This window comes from Ursus americanus, chromosome 12, assembly GCF_024610735.1.
Source record: "Ursus americanus isolate L20-20 chromosome 12, mUrsAme1.1.p, whole genome shotgun sequence".
NCBI lineage: Eukaryota > Metazoa > Chordata > Mammalia > Carnivora > Ursidae > Ursus > Ursus americanus.
The window spans coordinates 18,039,429-18,060,702 of NC_142138.1; the positions used below are offsets into that span (position 1 = coordinate 18,039,429).

The window sequence follows — 21,274 nt, forward strand, 5'->3', positions numbered from 1 at the left end:
AAATAGGGGCGCCTGGGTGGCACAGCGGTTGGGCATCTGCCTTCGGCTCAGGGCGTGATCCTAGCGTTATGGGATCGAGCCCCACATCAGGCTCTTCCGCTATGAGCCTGCTTCTTCCTCTCCCACTTCCCCTGCTTTTCCCTCTCTCGCTGGCTGTCTCTATCTCTGTCGAATGAGTAAATAAAATCTTAAAAAATAAATAAATAAATAAATAAAAATATTTAATAAAGAAAAAAACATTATCCCCAAATAAAAAGTCTAAAAATAACACACTCTTTACATAACTAATGTATGTTGTTAGAAGTTAGGGTAATGGCTATCCATTAGGGCAGAACAGTGACTATAAGAGAGCACGAAGGGACTTTTGGTGTGTTAATCATGTTAGTTCTTGATTTGGAAGCATTCACAAATGTGTTCAGTTTGAGAAAAATCATTTGAGTTACACTTATGTGTACTTTCCTATAAATGCATTTCAATAAAAACTTAAAAAAATAAAAAAGATCTGCCAAAGGACCAGAGCAAAATTTTCTAGAGATGGAGTCTAAATACTTTTGTTTCACTGATCAGAAAATTGAAAACACTTGCCTATGTATGTCTGTACAATCTAGACAGAACATTCTTTGAGGGCAGAGATTTTGTCTTCTTTCATGTATCATCTCTACCACTTAGTAGAAGCCTGCATGTAATCTCTCAATAAATACAGTAAATAAATAATTTCTCAATAAATAATAGATATCTTATAAATTAATTTTCATTAAGGTAATTGTCTTGATCCATTTATTTTAATCAATTTAATTATCAAATTGTCTATTACAAATCATTTCTCAGTAAGTAAATATGCTTCTTAGTTGGCATTGGGCTAAACGGAAGCTATTTTTCTTTTTAATTGTAAGAGTTTATTTGAGCAAAAATCAATTTGAATTGGGCTGTGCCAAAGTGGAAGTGGTTAGAGTGCTCTCCCCCACCTGTCGGAGTTAGCAGACTTCTATACAGAAGTGTAAGCAAAGCAAGAAAGTTATTTGATTGGTTACACCTTAAGAATTTGCCTTATTTGGAAAGTTCTCACTTACTTTTTGTGATTGGTTGTCCTTAGGGTTTTTTTTTTTTTTATTTTACAAATTGAAGTATATAGTTGACATACAATGTTACATTAGTTTCAGGTGTACAACATAGTGATTGGACAAGTCTATACACTATGCTACGCTCACAAGTGTAGCTACCATCTGTTCCGGACAACGCTATTGCAATACCAGTGACTTCCCTATGCTGTACCTGACATCCCTGTGACTTAATTCATTCCATAACTGGAAGCCTGTATCTCTGATTGGGAGCTATTTTAAGATCACATTAATCTAATGTTACAGTTGAATTACTTTGCCTTTGGTCCCAATTCTTCTACCTTGAAATCCCCTCTTTGTAAAACATTGTTCTTATTCATCCCTACCCAAAAAGTACTGTTGAAGAAAATTAAACTTAGTTTGAGGATTCTGTAATAGTCTTCGTATACATAGTGAAAAAACTGAGGAAGAACAATCTTGGCTGGGAGGCTGAGAAAGATCATTTAACTCACCATTTTCACAACCTTAATACTTTTCTCCTGTTAATCAGTTCCATGTTAGACCTAAAATCATGTTTTGGGGGTCATTTTGATGTCCTTCCTATCAGGACTTAGAAGTGATTCACCATAACTACTCCACTAGCCCTTGTATGTTTTAAAAAGGTAATGAAAAGAAAAACTTCCCATGGACAGACACAGCCTCATGAGCATTGGGCTGGGATGGCAGAAATCTATCCCGGCTCACAGCTAGATGCCGGTGTCATGTACCAATTGTGTATCTATATGCAGCCACCCTGTGACTCATTTTTGTCTCAGAAACTGTATTTTCTTCTTAAAATCATGATAATGATTTAAAGTCATTTATTAATTAATCTACATTTTATACGTGTTCCCACATTCAATACGGCACTTGGTTTCTTCTCTCCAAATGAATAATCATATCATTCCCTTTTATAGAAAACCTTCCTTTTATTGTCCTGTAGCTCTCCCCTTACATCAACTATGAGTACTTACCTGATAAGCCATGATAGTACCATAATACCTCCAAGTCCTTTTACTTCCTACTAGTCTGATCATTTGATTTTGTACGTTTATAAACTTATTTATCAGTAATTGTACAAGTGGATTCAAACTTATCTTACACAAGAGACTCCTAAATGAAGGGCAAAGGTCTTTTGGGCAGAAACTATTCTTTTTAGTTGCATAATTTCCTTCAAAATCCTTCTATCTGCAAAGAACACTACAGGCTAGAAAATGCTTTTTTGAGATAGGTGGCTGCCTGCTTCCTAATTTAGTTAGATACCTGAGTCACAAAAGTATTCACAGATTTCTAATATCTTGCATATAAATGGTTGAGTATCTGAAAGCTGAGTCTTTGTTATATATGTTAACTCTATTCTGTGTTCAGAAAGCACAATATAAAACACTGAACTGTAAAACCAACAAATCAGAGTATACTTATAAATTAACTAAAAAAACAAAGTTCCTTTAAGTTTAACACATCTAAATTAAATAAATGTATACATACTAAGCTATATCTGCTATACAAATCATATATATAGATATATGTAAAACCTAATACTGTTTATACTTCTTCAGAATAGTAGCTAAATGCCAATTATAAAAGTTTAACACAACTTATTTTCAAGTATCTTTGTTGACTATAATTGGGCTCGTGTGCCAAAATATAAAGATAAAAAGATAAAAGAAGATTTGCTTTTTAAAATATATACGAATTCATAATCAAGAGTTCAATTATTTGAATAGGTTGAAAAACGAAAGTTTTTTGCTGTAAGAAAAACAATTCCTTTAATCTCATTTACATAATGAACCTGTTAAAGAGATTTTAAAAAGAAAACACCAATTACTGTCTTATTTCTTGCCTAATACATAAAACAATCAGTATATACTGAATAGGTGCTCGTTTCTCAAATTAATACCATGTAACTGCCATCATTACGTACCATGCCAAATAAGAAGGCTAAATAGTTCCAACATACATCTGTCTGCCTCCCTTCCAACACATTCCCCCATAGAAGAAAAGATCAGAACAATTCATTAGTTTTTATCTGGCATTCTACACATTTTAGAATAACAGAAGCTCCCCAAAATCATTAGGCTGAGGGTGGTATCTATTATCAAAACATCTCTATAATACTAAAAAGAAAAAAAAAAAAAGAAAATACGGATGCATATTTAAAGTCCTAACAGTACGGTTTTCATGCTTAGGATGTACCTAAGTTTATTACAACTGTATAGTATGGGTGATGTAACTTCTCATTGGAACTGACGGGGCTAACAGTCCCATTTTAAGTTCCTTTTAAGTAATTAAAAATCTAAGCTAAGACATCTCTGCATAAGCTACATAAACTGATTCCAAAGGTTTAAAAAAAATGAATGAAAATATAAAAGTCCCCAGGTCACAAAACTAAGAATAATATTCTTCCTAAATTAAATATTAACAACTCTTAGCCAGTTCTCCAATTTAAGTTGTTCTAGAAACTGAATAATGTTTTAACTCAAGAAAAAGCACACATTTATTACTTTTAGTGATCATACATGGGATTTATGAAGTCATGTTTCAAAAATTGTTTTTAAAAACATGTTTCCAGGGGTGCCTGGGTGGCTTAGTTGTTAAGCGTCCGCCTTCGGCTCAGGGTGTGATCCCAGAGTCCTGGGATCGAGCCCCATATCAGGCTCCTCCGCTGGGAGCCTGCTTCTTCCTCTCCCACTCCCCCTGCTTGTGTTCCCTCTCTCGCTGGCTGTCTCTCTCTCTGTCAAATAAATAAATAAAATCTTTAAAAAAATAAAAATAAATAAAAATAAAAACATGTTTCTGGGAGTCTTACCATGAGCTGTGTAGTTTGTACAGTTAACTGGTTCTTGTGTGGCATCATTTATTTTTGGATCTTTACAAATATATGTGAGAAAAGTTAAGGAAATATGAATAACATTTCAACACAAAACATTATCACCTTGTCTTTAATGTCTTGTATTATAAACTCATGTTTACATCTACATGTAAGAAAAAGCTGTTAGCTGGTCCAAAGCAACAAGCATAACCACAAATATACTTTTAGCATCGCTAAATACTACTTGATCATTAATTTATTACAGGAAAAATATATTAACTTAATACGTATTAAAAGCTCTAGCAAGGATGCCATCCTTAAAGAACATTAGTCAGGGTTAAGCATAAAGAATAAAGGAAAAATGGAAATTAAAATCTTTACTAAATTATTGTAAGAAAGCTTCAGGTTAAAAAAAAATCAGTTTCTGGAGATTTGATTGAACTAATTTATGGGGCCCTATAACTTAGTAGCACCAAGGGCCCCCTTACATAACTTCATGTAGCACAAATAACCCTGTGAAGTAGATACTATTATTCCCATATTACAGAAGCACAAACTGAGGCTCGAAGTTTGAGAGACTTATCCAAAGTCATGTAACAAGTGATAGGGAGTAAAATCAGGTTTCCTGATTCCAAGCTAGAGCACTTTCCATTAGACTGCAGAGAAGATAGTTCTTTTAGGTGAGTCTACATGGTCTCCCCAACAGGATCTTAAGCTTTTGAAAACAGGTATAATAACTGTCCTCTAATAGACGTTCAATACACTTGCAGGCAGCTTTTGTATCCTAAATATTTTATTGACTCTAAAATGGGATAAATTCACAAGATGTCTCCGGAAACAGAGAACACGACATGCTTTTAAGGTTTTTTTCAGTACTACCTAATCTTCATACCAGGAGTAACAGCCATTTTCCATTTTTCATCACCAAATGCTCAGCCACATCTCTCTAGGGTTCAAATCTTACAACTCTTCATACCATCCAATTATTTCTTAGAATCGCTCTGACATTTTTGCCAAAAAAGACTCAACTTACTAGGTCAGTGATTCTCAAACTCCAAGCACAATGGTATTCAGCAAATTAGAGCTGTTGTGTAAGCATCTACTAATGGCTGCCTCTCCCCAATTCACATAAAAATACTATAGGATAGAATTTTCTTAAATTTAAAAATTTGTCTCCTAGAGTCTTTCTTATATCTCTGGCTTCTGTTATTAACTTTTCTGCTCTACAATTTGTATAAAATGATCTAATTTTGTACAAAAGTAGCTATTTTGACTGTAACTCCCATTTCATATTGTTCCTCCCTTCATCAGAGCTATTACAATGAGCAGATTCACTTACCCCTTCAGCCTCAGTTTCCTCATCCGTAAATAACACAGATAGTTCTTACTATGTGCCAGGCATTGTTGTATGTGATTCGCTTGCACTAATTTCTCACAACAAGCCTTTTTAAGTTGGTACCATTGTTATCTACATTTTTACTCAAGAGAAAACAGAGTTCAGATAATTGGCCTACAGTTACAACACGGAGCAGGAGTTTGCCCCCTGACAGTCTGGCATCTTGCGGAGTTTGACGATGATGTAAGGAGATACGCACAGAGTTAATGATAACTGGGCAACATACAAGGGTTATATCGTTATTAAATACTTATTTGTCTCCGCCCCCAAGTCAGCAAACTTCTAGGGTGGAGACTATCAATCTTTTTATTACTAGTGCCTAGAACAAGGCCTGACATACTTCAGGATCTCGGCGTTTGTTGAAAAATAAACCCACCGGTAATTAATAATAAGAACAGGTGAATCAGAAGGGGAAGCGCTAATAATCGATCTTTTTATTACTAGTGCCTAGAACAAGGCCTGGCATACTTCAGGATCTCGTAATTAACTAATTAATAATAAAAATAGGTGGATCAGACGAGGAAGTGCTAACAATCAGTAAAATCCCAAGGAAATCACACAGGGTGACCGCTGTCCTTCCCACCCGCACAGCTCTTTTCACCTCCCAGAGTTCCGCGGTCATTAAAAACCACAAGTCACCGATTCCTTAAGCACAACCCTGGCCCCTGTTGAGGGCCGCGACCCACTCGCGACCCCTAATCTACCTCGCCCCCAAGGCGGGGGGGGGGCTCCTCACAGAGGATATTGTCCCAATTTGAGGTCCTCGCACTTAATCGTCTCCTCGCTGCTGGCGGCGGCGATAGCAGCAGCTCCCCAAGGTCCCGTGGTGACTGACACGAACCACAGGACACCCAGGAGCTGGGCGGCCACGGCCTCCGTAGCAACCAGCCCGGAGGGCCAGGTGGCCGCCATGCTGGGGACCGGCGCGTCCCCCACCACTTCCGGTTCCGCCTTTGCCTAGGCTGGGGCGGGAGAAGGGCGGAGGGAGCGAGGCTCTTAAAGGGACCATGCCTCGGTGGAAGGCTGTTTTTTTTCCGCTACGGGGCCTTCGGATTTACCTGGGAGAGCTGTGATTTGTCTTTGAGATACCCAAGTAGGCTCGCTTTGAAAATCAGCGGCCTCGCATCCACTGCTTCCTCCCGTGCTAACGCTGCTGTGACTTTTCCACCCGCAAATGTGCCAGCGGCACTCGGCGATTTGTTAAACGCTTTACAAACACTATCTCGGTTAGTCCTGGTAGGATTTGGGTTTACAGATAATGAGCCAGGCTCAACGACGCTAAAAAGCATGTCAACCTTAGTTACTGAATTGGAATCAGACTGGTCTTTGCCGGATTTCAGAATCTGTGCTCTTACTATTATGATATAATGACCTATCTGTTCGCTTAGAGAAGAACTTATGGAAGGCTCTTAAACAGAACTTAAGGACTCCATCACAAAAATAGGCATTACACTTTTATTTTTAGTAGAGGACATTTATGCGAGCGAGAGGGCCTATAACAAAAGATTAAAGAATTTACGACTACACTAAGTGAAAAGTTGGAGTTTTTTCCCTCCATCTCTTCTTTCTAAATTTCTTTATGTTCTAAAAGTTCTGTAGTGGGGATATCTTTTACCTTGGGCAACACGTTTACTTTCTTTAGTCAAAGTTTAAGCCATTTTCTCTAACATAAAAATATTTGAATTCGGTGCCTCCTCATTCACAGTAGTACTAATTTTGAAGAATTGCATTACGCAGTGGTTCTCAAATTTTAGGGAGCATCAGAATTATCTGGAAGCTTTGTTAAAACACCAAGAATGGGACCCACCCTCAGTTTCTGATTATGAAAATTTAGGGCGGGGCAGGATAATTTGCATATTTATGGGGTTTCCAAGTGATGTGAGTTTGCTAGTCCAGATACCACACTTGGAGAAGCATGGGATAATGTATTATGCAAAGTATCATTTTGGGAATAGGAGGACATGAAATGATTTGTAGTAATATTTTAGTATTGTAACTACAGTTAAAATTTTTCTTAAACCAATTTTTCAGCATTACTATGCTATTTTTATTTTTATTTTTTTGAAGATTTTATTTAAAGTAATGCCTACAGCCACAGTGGGGTTTGAAACTACAAGACGGAGATCAAGAGTCACAGGCGCCCCTATGGTATTTTTAAATTAAAATATTTATGCTTAATTAAAGATTTAAATGATAGGAAATTTGAAATTTACTAGTTCTATTTTAAACTTCCTGTTTTAAGTTGACTTCTCTCTTTTCTCTCTTTCCTCCCTTTATCCTTTCCTTCTTTGCTCTCTCTTCCCCTCCATAGAAATATTTATCAAGCATTTACTATGTGCACAACATCAGGCAAGACCCTACAGACTCAAAAACTGAAGAGACAAGAATCTAATAATTAAAAACGTTATGTTTACTAGGAGAAAAGATAAACAGTTAAAGTACTATTTGATAATTGTTTAAATAGAAGCCTGTACTAGATACTGTAGTAGTACAAGGGTTTTGATTAAGATATTCCCCCCAAAACAGTACGTAGTACACAATGTTTTGTCACTAATATAAGAATAATTAAAAATCCAGGCCAAACTGGAGGAACAGAGTTGTATCTTCATAGGATACATGATGATCTAAAAACATACAACCTAGAGGGGCGCCTGGGTGGCGCAGTCGTTACGCGTCTGCCTTCACGTTCAGGGCGTGATCCCAGCGTTCTGGAATCAAGCCCCACATCAGGCTCCTCCGCTGGGAGCCTGCTTCTTCCTCTCCCACTCCCCTTGCTTGTGTTACCTTTCTCACTGTGTCTCTCTCTGTCAAATAAATAAATAAAATCTTAAAAAAAAAAACACCTTTTAAGTCCTAACAGATGCTTTCAACAAGCGTAGTCTCTGTTTTCTGCAAGTTCTGGGTTCATTGTCTTTGGTAATCTAAGTTATTGTATAAATTGATTTCCCTTAATAGTTTGTTAGCTCCTAACAAGCAGGACCAGGCTGCAATTGTGTATCTTTTAAGCAGGCCTAGCAAGTAATATTTCCTTTAAAACAAGCAAACTAACGACACTGTAAAGTGCCAAGTGCTTTATCTTACAACAAATATTCTTATGTTGCAGCTGTTTTGTATATATGCCTCATCTTCCTTGAGGACAGGTATCCCCCCTTTTTTTAAAACATTTCACAGAGTCAATCACAGTGCCTAACAAATACTGCATCTGTTCAATGAATACAGACTTGAAGATTGATTATCTTTATGGTTAATGCATGGACCTTATTATACAAAGTAAATCATCAAAATTCTTTAGTTAAAGAGAGTAGAATAATTAAAGAGAGTGGAATTGTAGGTTTTACACAGAACTTTCTCAATGTCAAGTTATGATATCAAGAATAAAAATGTTAAAATGTATAGTGAAGTAAAATACGACTTAAGAGTCAGAAGATCCCATGTAGTCCCAAACGTTGGGGGAAATCACTTAACCTATTAGGAGTGCAGTTTCTTCACAGAGAAAATGAGGTATGGAAAATGAGGTAGGAAAGACGTTAGGGTTCCAAGTCCGCAGCCAAGAAAGAATTCTTGAGACATCTTTGGTGCAAAAAGGTGGTTTTATTAAAGCTCGGGGACAGGACCCGTGGGCAGAAAGAGCTGCACTGGGGTCATGAGAAGTGACCCATTATATACTTTCAAGTTGGGAGGGGGCTTAGGAATAAGCGTAAGCCTCCCAGGTATTTTGGAAACAGGGTTTCCAGGATCAGGAGGGGGCTAGCTGTTGTTGGGAAAGGTCATTTATTACTGTTTAGTAAACCCTCAGTCATGAGACCCTTCAGATGTATATCGGTGGGTCATATGCTTGGAGGATGATTGCCTACATGTATCCTGGGGGGTAGAGATAAAGGAAGTTTCCAAAGGAATTTTTATATGTTAAAAGTAGACTTACAGGATCCTGGGGGCTGGGCTAAGAGTGCCTCTTGCCCTTAGCAAAGTATTATATTAACATTGCTGCAGCTGAGTTCCTAAAGGAGGGACACTCTATCTCAAGGACTTGTTAATGGGCTATAGGTAGTAAGGAAATTTAATAATTTTTCTTCTGCCCTTATTTCCCACATCAGTATGTATAAGTTAGTGTCCTGCATATTACAGACAAATATTGTTAGATTCCTTTATTTCCCCAACTAAATTTCCCCAGGTAGACGTCTTAGAATTTAATTTTGGGTCATCCGATATAGAAAACACAAGGGACAAATGACCAAACTGAAAGGAAAGGGACAATGGGGGACTAATTAGATCTGACCAAGTTTTCATCAATATACTTTCATTTGCCTGACTTTGGGTCTCGCTCTCCGCCAGCTCTCCTACAACACCTGCCCAGCAGGATCTCCCCACCCCATTAGCACGGGCTGCCCCCACCACTTGGCCCCCAGACCCTACCTTTTTCAGGCTCTTTAACCCTCCCTCGCCCAGACAAATTTCACCTGCAGAGACTGGGAAAGCCCACCGCCCCCGCACTCCCCTCCCCAGAGTCGGCCTCCCTCGGCCCAGGCTCCCCCGCCCGCGCCACCCCGGCGCCCCGCCCCGGGCGGGGAGGGTCGGTGCTAGGGAAGGGCCTGCCAGGTGAGGCGCGGTCACCCTGGGCCGCTCACTTCCGCCCAGGTGAGGGAGGGCCGACGCCGTGCCCGCCCGCTCGCCCGCTCCCGAGCCTCGGCCCGACCAGGTAAAGCGGGGGTCCGGGCTGTGCGGGCGCATGCGGTGCGGGGTGGTAGTCCCTGAGTCCCGAGGCCGGCGGGGGGCAGCTCTTCTTCCTGCGTGGGAGCCCGCTTCCCCTGCCCCCGGCGCGTTCTCCGCCCGCCCTCCGGGAGGAGCTGGACACCGGAGACCCAGGGCGCCGGTGGGCGCCCCGCCAGGCCCACGGAGGGTGCGGGGCGCGGTCCTCCGGCGTCCGGCCTGGGTGACCCTACCGTGCCCCCCCCCCTCCGGCTCGGTGCAGAGCTAGCCGGAGGCCGCCGGCCGCGGAGCAGCCCAGCCTCGGCAGGCCCTGCCGGCCCTCAAATCTCGGCCCACTTCTGTTCCGGGATTGGCAGGGATCAAATTTTGCACCCAGATCGGTGCCTGCGCTTGGCCCCAGAGCTGGGCGGAGTCTTTTCCTCCACTGGTGACGGTGAGAGGCGTGAACAGGTGGTGGCCTGACACGGGGGCCCAGAGAAGGAGGGGGTTCCCAGATCTTATGAGAGGACGACTTGGCCCCAGCCCCACCTGGGTGCCGGGTGGTCACGTAGCCGAGTTCCCAGGCCGGCGGTCAGGCTTGGGCTCTGCTAACCTCACTTTTTAGGTGGGGAGGATCAGATGGAAAGTACTGTGGCCTCCAGGCTCTGGGGATATTGCTGGATTCCTGCTTTAAGTCAAGCTCAGGAAAACATTTTCAAATCCTGCCCCTCCCCCTACCCCAAGAGCCCCAACCCTCCCGGCACAACTAGGAGGTGTGCCAAATTTATCTCCCCCAGGGGTGTTCATTTGGCACTTTGTCATATCTCCAGATGGCTCTTATCACTTTGGATTCGAATTAGTTGTTCACTGGTTTGTCTCTGCAATTCGGAGCGTTCGCCTTTCAGGGCCCTATTTCTCTGAGTTGATTCTCAGGTGTATTTAGAGTCTGGCCATTGATAGGTGAGCATCAAACAAGTGTTTTTTCATGAAGAAACCTCCTGGAGACCCAGAAGAAAGAGAAATCTCAGTTACACCGAGCATGGTTGATACCACATTCTAGTCTGTCTAAGCTCCTATTGCCTGCCAATTCATTTGTACACATCTTTTTTAGAAAAAAGCTAGTGGGCGTAAAAACTCAAATTGCTTCATTGTGCAGTATCAGGAAAAAGTTAGGGGAGATTGTGACTTTTAACTAAAATGGACTTGATGTTTCTAGACCCCTGTGGCCTATATAAGGGTTATTAAAAATTTAAAATAACTAAAAAGTTAATATCAGAGCTGGAAGGTACTTTAGGAGATAGAATTTGTAAACTCCGTTCTGAGGAGGTTTGCTAGTTGAGATCCTGTTAAGAGTTACATAAGATGACCTTGGCATTAGAATAATAGTTGTGTTTAAAATGGAAGAGAAATTGTATTAAGCTCTTACCTGTGTTTAGAGGCCTTAGTACGTTTATTATTTTTAAAGTAAACTCTACTCCCAAGATTGGGACTTAGACTTACCACCCGGAGAGATCAAGTGTTACATGCTCTATGGGCTGAGCGAAACAGGCACCTCTGAAGGCCTTAGTAAGTTTAAGTCATGTATTGATATTAAACCATAAAGGTAATCTATATTCATTGTAGAAAATTGGAGAAAATAAACCCACCTATCGCTGAAAGTAACCACTAATAAAATTATGGTATATTATCTTTCAGTCAGTTTTCTTAAAAAATGGAAACCTGTGTATTTTTCCATAGTAGTGAGACCACTACTAGAATCTTGTGATTATTAGAGGTTCAGCATTCCATAATCCTTATAATTGCATTTTTACTTAAAAACGTTTAGTAATGGGGCGCCTGGGTGGCACAGCGGTTAAGCGTCTGCCTTCGGCTCAGGGCGTGATCCCGGCGTTATGGGATCGAGCCCCACATCAGGCTCCTCCACTGGGAGCCTGCTTCTTCCTCTCCCACTCCCCCTGCCTGTGTTCCCTCTCTCACTGGCTGTCTCTCTGTCAAATAAATAAATAAAATCTTAAAAAAAAAAAAACAAAACACGTTTAGTAATGGTCCTTAAGCTAAACAACCAAGTAGTTTGAGTTTACATGCTTTGTAATAGCATTATGTAATGTACATTATGGGGAAGCCAAAATGGTGTTTAATTTGTAAAGATTTTGCTCACCTTGGTAGTAAATTTTCAGAGACAGAACTATCCCACCTTTATATTCGAGATTGCTTGACCATTGCTACGGTTTTTTCATACTCAGATATTTTTGTGTAGGTTTGGATGCCTTTTTAAAGCCCTCATTTTAAGTTCCGGTGCAAATAGAAATTTAGACCCTTACTTGAGTCACCGGGATAGATCTCTGCTGAGCCCACTTAGGTTTTGCGTTTGTACACCTGTGCAACCTGTGGAGTTTGGAGACGTGGTATTGGGCCCACTTACTGTCAGACTTGGCAAGTCACTTAACCCTGGTCCTCTGTTTTCCAGTCTGTAAATGATCTACCTCACTGAGTTTCGGGGAGGTTGAAATTAAATCCTTTTAAAGAATGTGTTGTAAACTGTGAGCCATTATTCTCCCCCTCTTTGCTCCTCCACGGTAATAACTTCTGATAACATTATGGAATTGTGCTATTTTTATTGGGAAGAACTGAAGTTTGTGAGTTACTTTAATAAAAGGCATCAAGACTTTTGTTTACCAGCTAAAAACACGGTACAGGGATCTTCCTGAAAAGCCATGGGTGAAACTGTGCTGTCAACTTAGTGAGCTCCTTGCACATGTGACGGGACTATTGGGCACTTTGAGTAGGGCCAGTCGAGATGGACATGTGCTGCAAATGTAAAGGACATGTCAGATTTTGAAGATTTAGCGTAAAACAAAAAGTAAAATACCTCATTATTTTTAATATTATTTGCATCTTGAAATGATTGTATATATTGGGTGAAGTAAAATATATTATTAAAATTAACTTTCCCTGTTGCTTTTAACCTTTTTCATGCAGCTACTAGAAAAATTGAGGTTACTTACATGGCTCACATTTTTCTGTTGAACAGCACTGGATTAGGATTCAGTATGAGTATGTTTATCCTTGAGAGGGTTTAGTGGACTGAAGCGCTTACATTCCTACTTATAAACAGGTTTTTTTAAATTCCCAAGTTATCTGCCTTCCCACTCCCCCCTCCCTTATATTTATTGCATTACTGAATTTCAGTCTTCTGAGAAATAACCATTATGGAGTACATAGCAAAATCTCAGCTAAAAAAATTTATTAGTTTTTTTGAAGGCCCTAAAATACCTTAAGTAATTTTGATTGAAAGGAGATGTTGTTGATAACAATAGTAGCTACTCGGTATTGAAGGTACACTGTGGGCCAGGATGCATGTTTTCTAATACCTTAGTTAGTCCTTTCAATGGTGAATATGTGGTAATTTTCATTAACTCTATTTTACAAATGAGAAATCTGAGATATAGGGAAATTTAAACAATTGGTGCAAGAACACAGAGCGGGTCCCAGCAGTAGATCCCAGGTCTCCAGGATTTCAAAGCTCCTAGGCTATCGACTTGGTGACTGAGTCAGCTAGAAAACAGTAGATTAGTGAGGTAGGTATTTAGTTCTAATCCTGTTTTTGTGTTTGTGACCAATAGGAAACAATTAAGTGCTCATTCGCAGGAGACTGGGGGAATAAATCATGGATTCCTACAGTGGAATACTATTTAGTAGTTACAGTGAATGAAGAGAAGCTGCATATAGCCTCATGACTAAATCTCAAAACTTTAGAGATAAGGTAAAACAAATTGCTGAAGGATGAATATACAGTATGATGACCATTTATATAGTTTAAAGACCTGTCGAACAACAATATTGTAAACAAAGGTAGAGTGTGTTTTAAGAATTTCAGATTTGAGTTCTCTGTATATTGATTATGTGTGTTTATGAAGCTGCCTTCACGTTAAACAAGTTTGTAAGGAGCACCTGGCTGCCTAGTTGGAGGAGCGTGTGACTCAGTCTTGGAGTTGTGAGTTCGAGCCCCACGTTAGGTGTAGAGATTACTTAAACTTAAAAAGAAAAAAAGCTTCTGTGAGATGAGCATTCTCTCATGTTGGTCTTACTCTTAAAAACAAAACCGAAGTCCTGCCCTTTGTTTTGGGGCTCTGCACATCCTGCCTAGTTAGTAGATAGCTTTGAGGGGCAGACCAGTTTTCATTTAGCTTTGACCCCTAATTGATGGGCGTGACTTGGACAGTAGGGGCTGAGTATGGCTTCTGCCTTGAAAAGGGCTGTCAATCCCCTTGGAGTTATTTTCTGGAGATTTTAATGAAGCTCCAGGACAAGAGTCTGGTAGGGGAGGGAGGGCAGTTAAGTGGATGTTGAGGGTTAGGTTGGCAAACATTCTCTCGCTGTCGAAAATGTGAAATATCCAACTCTCCTTTTTAAAGTCATTAGTGGTTGACTTTCCCTCCTCCCAAGGTGAAGTTTCCCCCTTGTTTTTTTGAAATCATAGCAAGTTCTCTGCATCTGCAAAATGGGGGTGATAATACTACATTGTTAAGAAAATGAGATGTTTTACAGAATGTCCTTGCATTTGGTGCATAGTAGACACCAAAAGGTGAATTATGTGGCTTAATGACAGATTAAATGGTCTGGTGAAAAGGTCAGGAGGAAGAAGGAGAGGAGGGTGAACATTGGTGGGAAGCCTAGTTTGGTCTGTTTCAAAATTTGCTAGGATTGTTTTGAATATCACAAGCATGCCAAAAATGCCATGACCATATTTCCGGAGAGAAGGGCATACGGCCTGCAGTGTGGGGAGAATTGAACAGAATATTTGAGGTGGAAGCTAATCATTTATGAATGCTTGGGTCTTCTGCACAGAGATCCATAAGTGTGAAAATTGCCCAGATTTGGGGGTTTTTTGTTTGTTTTTGTTTTTCGTCAATCGTTAGAGAAAACTGCCACCAACAGAAATACAAAAGCATACCATGAAACAGTTTAACTTTGTTCTCATTCAGTGGCCAAGTCACAGGCAGAATATTGATATGCATTTATTAACTTTGAATAGTTCAATAAGAAAATTAGTATTTAGCCAAGTGAATTATTCTGAAGAACTGACTCAATTTTCAGTTCTGATTCTGAGTTTAACATGGTATCTTTCATCTTCAATTTCAACATGTCCCGAATACCTACCATTAAGTGCAGTTAATTAAGCATTGGTTATAGCTTAAGCATAGGGCCCCCAAAATATCAAGATTGTTCTGAAATTTATATATCTGTTTCCAGAATTCCAGGAATGTAGTGTTTTGGCAGCAGCCAAAAATGTATTATCTTTTATATCTTAGGGGTTTACAAAAGGCCTTGTCATTTGATAGGGACACAAGGCTATGACAACTGTCTTGAATCCGCATTAGCATGGTGGCAGATGTGTTTACTTTGGCTTGGAGAGTTTGTTTCCCACGTAATTGGTACCTCACAAATGCTGAGCTTTGGGGACAAAGCCATGATAATTAGATACAACCTGAGCTTTGCACTTCAAAGGAAGCAATAGAAACTTTAAGTTGTTGGGAGCCTCGGTGGCTCAGTCGGTTACCCCAGAGTGCTGGGATCGAGTCTTACATTGGGCTCCCTGCTCAGGAGGGAGTCTGCTTCTCCGTCTTCCCCCACCCCACCCCCATGGTTGCACTCGCTCTCTCTCACAAAAATAACATCTTTTTTTTTTTTTAAGAAAAGAAACTTTAAGTTGTTTGCGGACTTCTATTTTTGAATAACTTCTGAAATCCTGACTTCGTTTATAGTTAATAGCTTTTAGATTGTTCAAACTCCCTGGTCCCTTGTGCTCTGGGGAATTCCCAGTGAGGAGTTTGTGATCTCCCAATTCATATCTGCAGTGAGATGCTGGATACTTTGCCAAACTGATTGCCAGTGATCTTTTTCTCTTAGATGTTCAAGATACAAGTATAAGATGTCCTGGGGGTTCTATTCTGTATGCTATTGGGAATCTGAAAAGTATGTTTCTCAGGGTCCTTAGTTCACTTAAATTCTTGAACTGAGGAGGTTAATAAACCTATTCAATAAGTTTCCTCCACCTAGAAATTTAAATCAAATTAAATTTCTATCTCTGCATCAGCTTTTTTCAACTTTTCCATTAATTGGTAATGGCTAAAGGCATGGGTATAAAAAAAAAGCCACAATATTATAATAATTTCCTTCAGTCAAATCCTACAGTGAACCAGACATGAAAAATTCATGGCTCAGACTCTCTTGATCAATGATGGAGTGGAAGCCGCTGAGCATAATAACTATGCCTTCTCTGGAGGCTGTGCAACTGTGAGGACAGCGGCACACTGTGGCATTTTAATATCTAGGCGAGGGCCGATTCTAGGTGGCCTGTCTCTGACAAGTTAGACTCCGCTTTACCATGTTTACACAAACTTGAGATTCCTTGCTGTAAGCCCTGTTTCTCAGCCTCGTCGAATAGTTGAAGGTTGTTTGTTTGAATACTTCTTATGACCATAAACTGAGAGACCATTTAGCCTGTACACTGCTTACTGGACGTTGAGCTGTAGAGTTATTGCATTTCTCCCTTCTGTCCTCATAGATTCTTAAGGCTTTAGTCCCCTTCCCTAGATATTACCTAACACCATGGACTGTAGTAATTTTCCAGGCCTGCTTGGTGGACAAAGTTTAGCCTTTATTAAATATGAGTCAGAAGGTTGGCTCGCCAACCAGTTTCTAATCTTAACCCTTACTGAGGGATACGCTACCATCATGGTTTCCAGAATGTACAGGATGGTCCATGGGGATGGTAGGAAGATGACAATAACACTTTGCTTTTTAGTGTTTTTATCTTCCTGTTATGGCATTTTTTATTTTATGTATATTTTAAAACATGACATGTAAATAATAGTATTATGTTATATTATATTATAAATATTATAATATATTTTATATAATATATATAATATATATAATATTATAAATATTATAATATAAAGTATTATATTATAAATAAATAATTATTTATATAATTATAAAAAATAAGGTGAATGGTCAACATGTCTCACTGATGGGAATGTGTGTTCAAAAATGTTTGAAGACCACTAATCTATCCTATTACCAGAATTACCTTTTTAAATAGAAATCTGGACTCAATACTTCCCTACTTAAAAGCCTTTAATTACTTCCTGTTGCTTACAGGATAAAGACCAGTCTACTTAGCATTATTTACAAGGACCCTCTCAAAGTCTATTTAAGTCTGTGCTTCTTCAGCTGCCAGTGGTAAGAGATCAGGGTTCCCCTGCACCCCCAGTCTTTCAAGGACTGATATTTTTGTAACATAATTTATCAGAAAAAAGGATTGTTAGAAAAATGAAATTAAAAAAAAAGAAATAAAAGGTTAAGTCAAGGTTTTATTACTAAATTGAATAGGTCAACATTACTCTGCAACATTGCATGGTTTCTAAATGCTTATTCCCAAGTTTGGTACTTACCTCTTTGTGAACCAAGCACCAATTTGCAGTCCACACTTTTAGAAAACTAAACAAACCAGCAAAATGAAATTAAAAAACCCACACACAAACACAAAACAACACTATTTTCTTTGTCCTATTGTCAGAGACCTTTATACAAGTTATTTAAAGCTAGTTAATATTCTCACAGAAATTCGTGAGCTTTTGCACCTGTGTATGGTAGTTCTTAAGTGGTGGTCTCTGGGCTTGCAGCATCAGATCACATGGGAACTTTGTTGGAAATGCAGATTCTCTGGCTCACCTCAGACCTACAGGATCAGAAGGTGGGCCCTGGCAACTTGTGTTTGCACAAGCCTTCCTGGCGATTCTGATGCATGCTAAAATTTGAGAACCACTGACCCAGGGTAGTCCTACATGTCATTCGAACTGTGACACTTAAAATTTTTAGAAATTTTATAACTGGAAGTTTGTACCTTTTTTTTTTTTTTTTAAGATTTTATTTATTTGTCAGAGAGAGAGGGAGAGCTAGGGACAGAGAGTGAGAGCACACAAGCAGCAGGAGTGGCAGGCAGAGGGAGAAGCAGGCTCCCCGCTGAACAAGAAGCAAGAAGCTGATGTGGGAATTGATCCCAGGACCCTGGGATCATGACCTAAGCCAAAGGCAGATGCTTAACCCACTGAGCCACCCAGGCATTCCTGGAAGTTTGTTCCTCTTAATCAGCTTTATCTATTTCACCCATCTCTCCACCCACCTCCCCTCTGGCAACCATCAGTTTGTTCTTTGTATTTAAGAGGGTTTTTTTGGGTTACTCATTGTTTCGTTTTTTAGATTCCACATCTAAGTGAAATCATATGGTATTCGTCTGTGACTTATTTCACTTAGCATAATACCCTGTAGGTCCATCCATGTTGTTGCAAATGGCAAGGTTTCCTCCTTTTTTTTTATGGCTGAGTAGTACCTGTTGCATGTATTTGCCACTTCTTTTCTATCCATTCATAATGGCAGCACTTTTGCGAGTGAAATGGAACACCATGCGTAGGTTGTTGTAGGCAAATGAGGGCAAATGACCACTCTCCTTTTACGCCACATTCTTTTTCTTTTGGGAGAGAAGTTTCTAATGTGTTCTCTTTCCAGCATTCCAAACATCCCCACACAGGTTTAGTCCACCTCCCTTTGTGATTTCACTTAGCATATGGCACACCCCTCTGCAACTGTCGGTTATGCCTTACAATATAATTATCCTATCGTGTTGTCATTATCTTTGTATCTGCTTGCTCTCTCATTAGGCCATCTCAGCCATTATCTTTTTGTCTTTTTAGTTTTTAAGTTATAAAATAGGGGTGCCTGGGTGGCGCAGTCATTAAACATCTGCCTTCGGCTCAGGGCGTGATCCAGGCACTCTGGGATCGAGCCCCACATCAGGCTCCTCCTCCACTAGGAGCCTGCTTCTTCCTCTCCCACTCCCCCTGCTTGTGTTCCCTCTCTCGCTGGCTGTCTCTGTCAAATAAATAAATAAAATCTTTAAAAATAAAATAAAATAAGACATGCTTTTAAAATAAAATTCAAACCGCTAAAATCTATAAAGTAAAAGTCTATTTTTTTTATCTCCCATCTGCATTTCTACTTTCTAGAAGTTGTCACTATGAAATTATCTTTCTAAATCTAAAAACCCACACACAAATACATTTTTTTCTTACAAAAAGAAAATATTGCACATACCCTGAAACTTGCTGTTTTCCCTATTCAGTTGTGTGTTAGATAATGTCCTTGGGTTAACATAGAGGATTGAATTGTCAAAGCATGCTCGTGTGAATGAGGTCAAACTTTGTTCCCAAACCCAAACTTCATCCCAAACCTTACTCATGATTCAGCGGTTACAGGCAGGAGGTAGGCACAGACATTCCTTGCTGGAGGAATACCCAGCCAGTAGGCATTCCAAAGAATGTCACTTTTTTTCTTAGGACATATTATTAACACACTTAAAATACCTAGTTACATATAGATTGATATTAAGTCATTTATAAATATATTTTTGACAGACCTTAACCACAATTTTTAATTTGCTTATGGGAGTAAAATTCAACCTCAGGACACATTTTTGTTTTGGGTTACTAGACAAGTTCTCACAATATATATAGAAATGTTTTTCTCAAAGGAAGCCTTTTGTGTTTGGGAAATCCTCAGTTTTATACTCCATTAGTTACACAAATAGAAAATGTCTGTGTGATTATCTCCTATCTTCTAGTTGGCCATGACCCATAAATCCATACATTTTCAGATTATTTACGAAAAGCAATTAAGACAGCTCAGGTATTTCCTGACATTTAAAAATGAGGGGCTGTTATCTATCAAAAACCTTTAGGATGTTTGCAAGGGGTTCTGGTTATCAAACTAGGAATCCTTCCCTGAGGGAGGGAGCCACAGGCTTACTATTAACTGTTTCCCTCCCATTCTCATTTCAATAGGGATTCAGACCTACTTTATTATTGTAATGACTGATTGCTTTTGATACTTTAATTTTTCCTGGACTTTTATTCTTAACAATGAAGTAAATATCCTTGTACAACACATCTGTATGCCCTTTTGCAAGTATATCTTCAGGAGAGACCCACAGAAGTAGCTCTTCTGGGTAAAAGAGAATGCAAATTTAATATATTGGTAGCTATTGTGTAAGTTGCTCTCCTAAAAGATTGTGCAAATTTATATTCCCACCTGCTTTTCCATGACATCTAGAGTATGTGCTATTATTATTTTAAAAAATTGCCAATCTGACAGTAAAAAATTACATCTCCTAGTTTTAGCTTGCATTCTTTCTTTCAGAGAGGTTGATGTATTAATGACCACAGAGCTGCTCTTGTCAATCCTCTTGGGCCTTAGGCTGCTTTAGAAAAGGACATTGCCATTGTAACGGTCTTTTGTTACTCAGTTACCTGTCAATGGGTAGTTGTAAAGGTTGCACAATTGAGATGCTGAGCTCATCAGTGGCGGTTCTGTGATGCTCTATTCAACCGTTCTTTGGTAGTTCTCACTGAATCCAGTGAACATTTGGATGGAATACCTGGACCTTTTATCAAAATGCAGATGGCATCCCTTACTGGCTTTTAATACACTTTCCTACTTAGTGACCTTGAATTAGAAAAGAAAGACCTTGTTCAGCAACTGTATCTAGAGTTGATTTAAGAGAATTTTGACTATATAGTACTCCTATTTCTTTGATGGTTCACTAGTGTACTATTAGTATGACCACCGTGGAAGTGCCAGTTTGGTCATAGCAGAGGGTTTGTGCTAGCATTTTGAGTTGTGATTATGTTACATTTTAGGCTAGTTTGAACAAATCACTGGAATTAAAAACATAGAAAATGCCAATATGTTGGGTGGTTACCTTTTGGAGACTCAGATGATTAGTAGGAATCTGGGACTGTCTGTGCATCTTGGGGATATCCCCCCCCCCAATCTCTCTAAAATCTTCGTCTCTAAATGGAGATGTTCTTTTCCAGCCCAGGATTTTTTTTTTTTTTTTTACACAAAATCAACTTAAGTAATTTGTGTACAATAAAATACTGATTTAAAATATGTAGGTCAGTGAATTCGGACAAATGTATACATCTGTGTAAACAGTAAGTACCCCATTCAAAACTTAGAACATTTCCATCACCCCAAAAAACTCCTTCAAGTCCTTTGCCAGTCAGCTCCTTTCCACCCTGTCAAGGTAAACTAATCTATAACTACAGATTGAACTTCATGTGAATGGAATCATACAGTCTGTAACCTTTTTGGTTTGGTTTCTTTCCCTCAACATACTATTTTTGAGATCAATCCGTGTTTTTGTATATTTGTAATTTT

General features: G+C 39.4%; 2 protein-coding genes across 11 annotated transcripts in view; one reads left to right on the plus strand and one right to left on the minus strand.

Moving 5' to 3' along the window:
• The window catches only part of TM2D1 (TM2 domain containing 1), a 46,152-nt gene extending 39,902 nt beyond the window's left edge, over nucleotides 1-6,250 (minus strand). For all 5 annotated transcript variants that reach the window (XR_015726253.1, XR_015726254.1, XM_087865948.1 and 2 more), the window contains exons 1-2: nucleotides 6,047-6,250; nucleotides 3,907-3,976 (exon numbers count right to left, since the gene is read on the minus strand). Coding sequence is in view for 3 of the 5 variants with exons in the window: in XM_087865948.1 (XP_087722074.1) it covers nucleotides 3,907-3,976; nucleotides 6,047-6,217 (241 nt within the window). In the remaining 2 variants the exon portion in view is untranslated. The remainder of the gene's footprint in view (nucleotides 1-3,906; nucleotides 3,977-6,046) is intronic.
• Nucleotides 6,251-9,845: 3,595 nt separating this feature from the next.
• PATJ (PATJ crumbs cell polarity complex component) overlaps nucleotides 9,846-21,274 on the plus strand; it is a 345,082-nt gene continuing 333,653 nt past the window's right edge. For all 6 annotated transcript variants that reach the window (XM_087865951.1, XM_045802203.2, XM_045802205.2 and 3 more), the window contains exon 1: nucleotides 9,846-10,001. The gene's annotated coding sequence lies outside the window, so the exon portion shown is untranslated. The remainder of the gene's footprint in view (nucleotides 10,002-21,274) is intronic.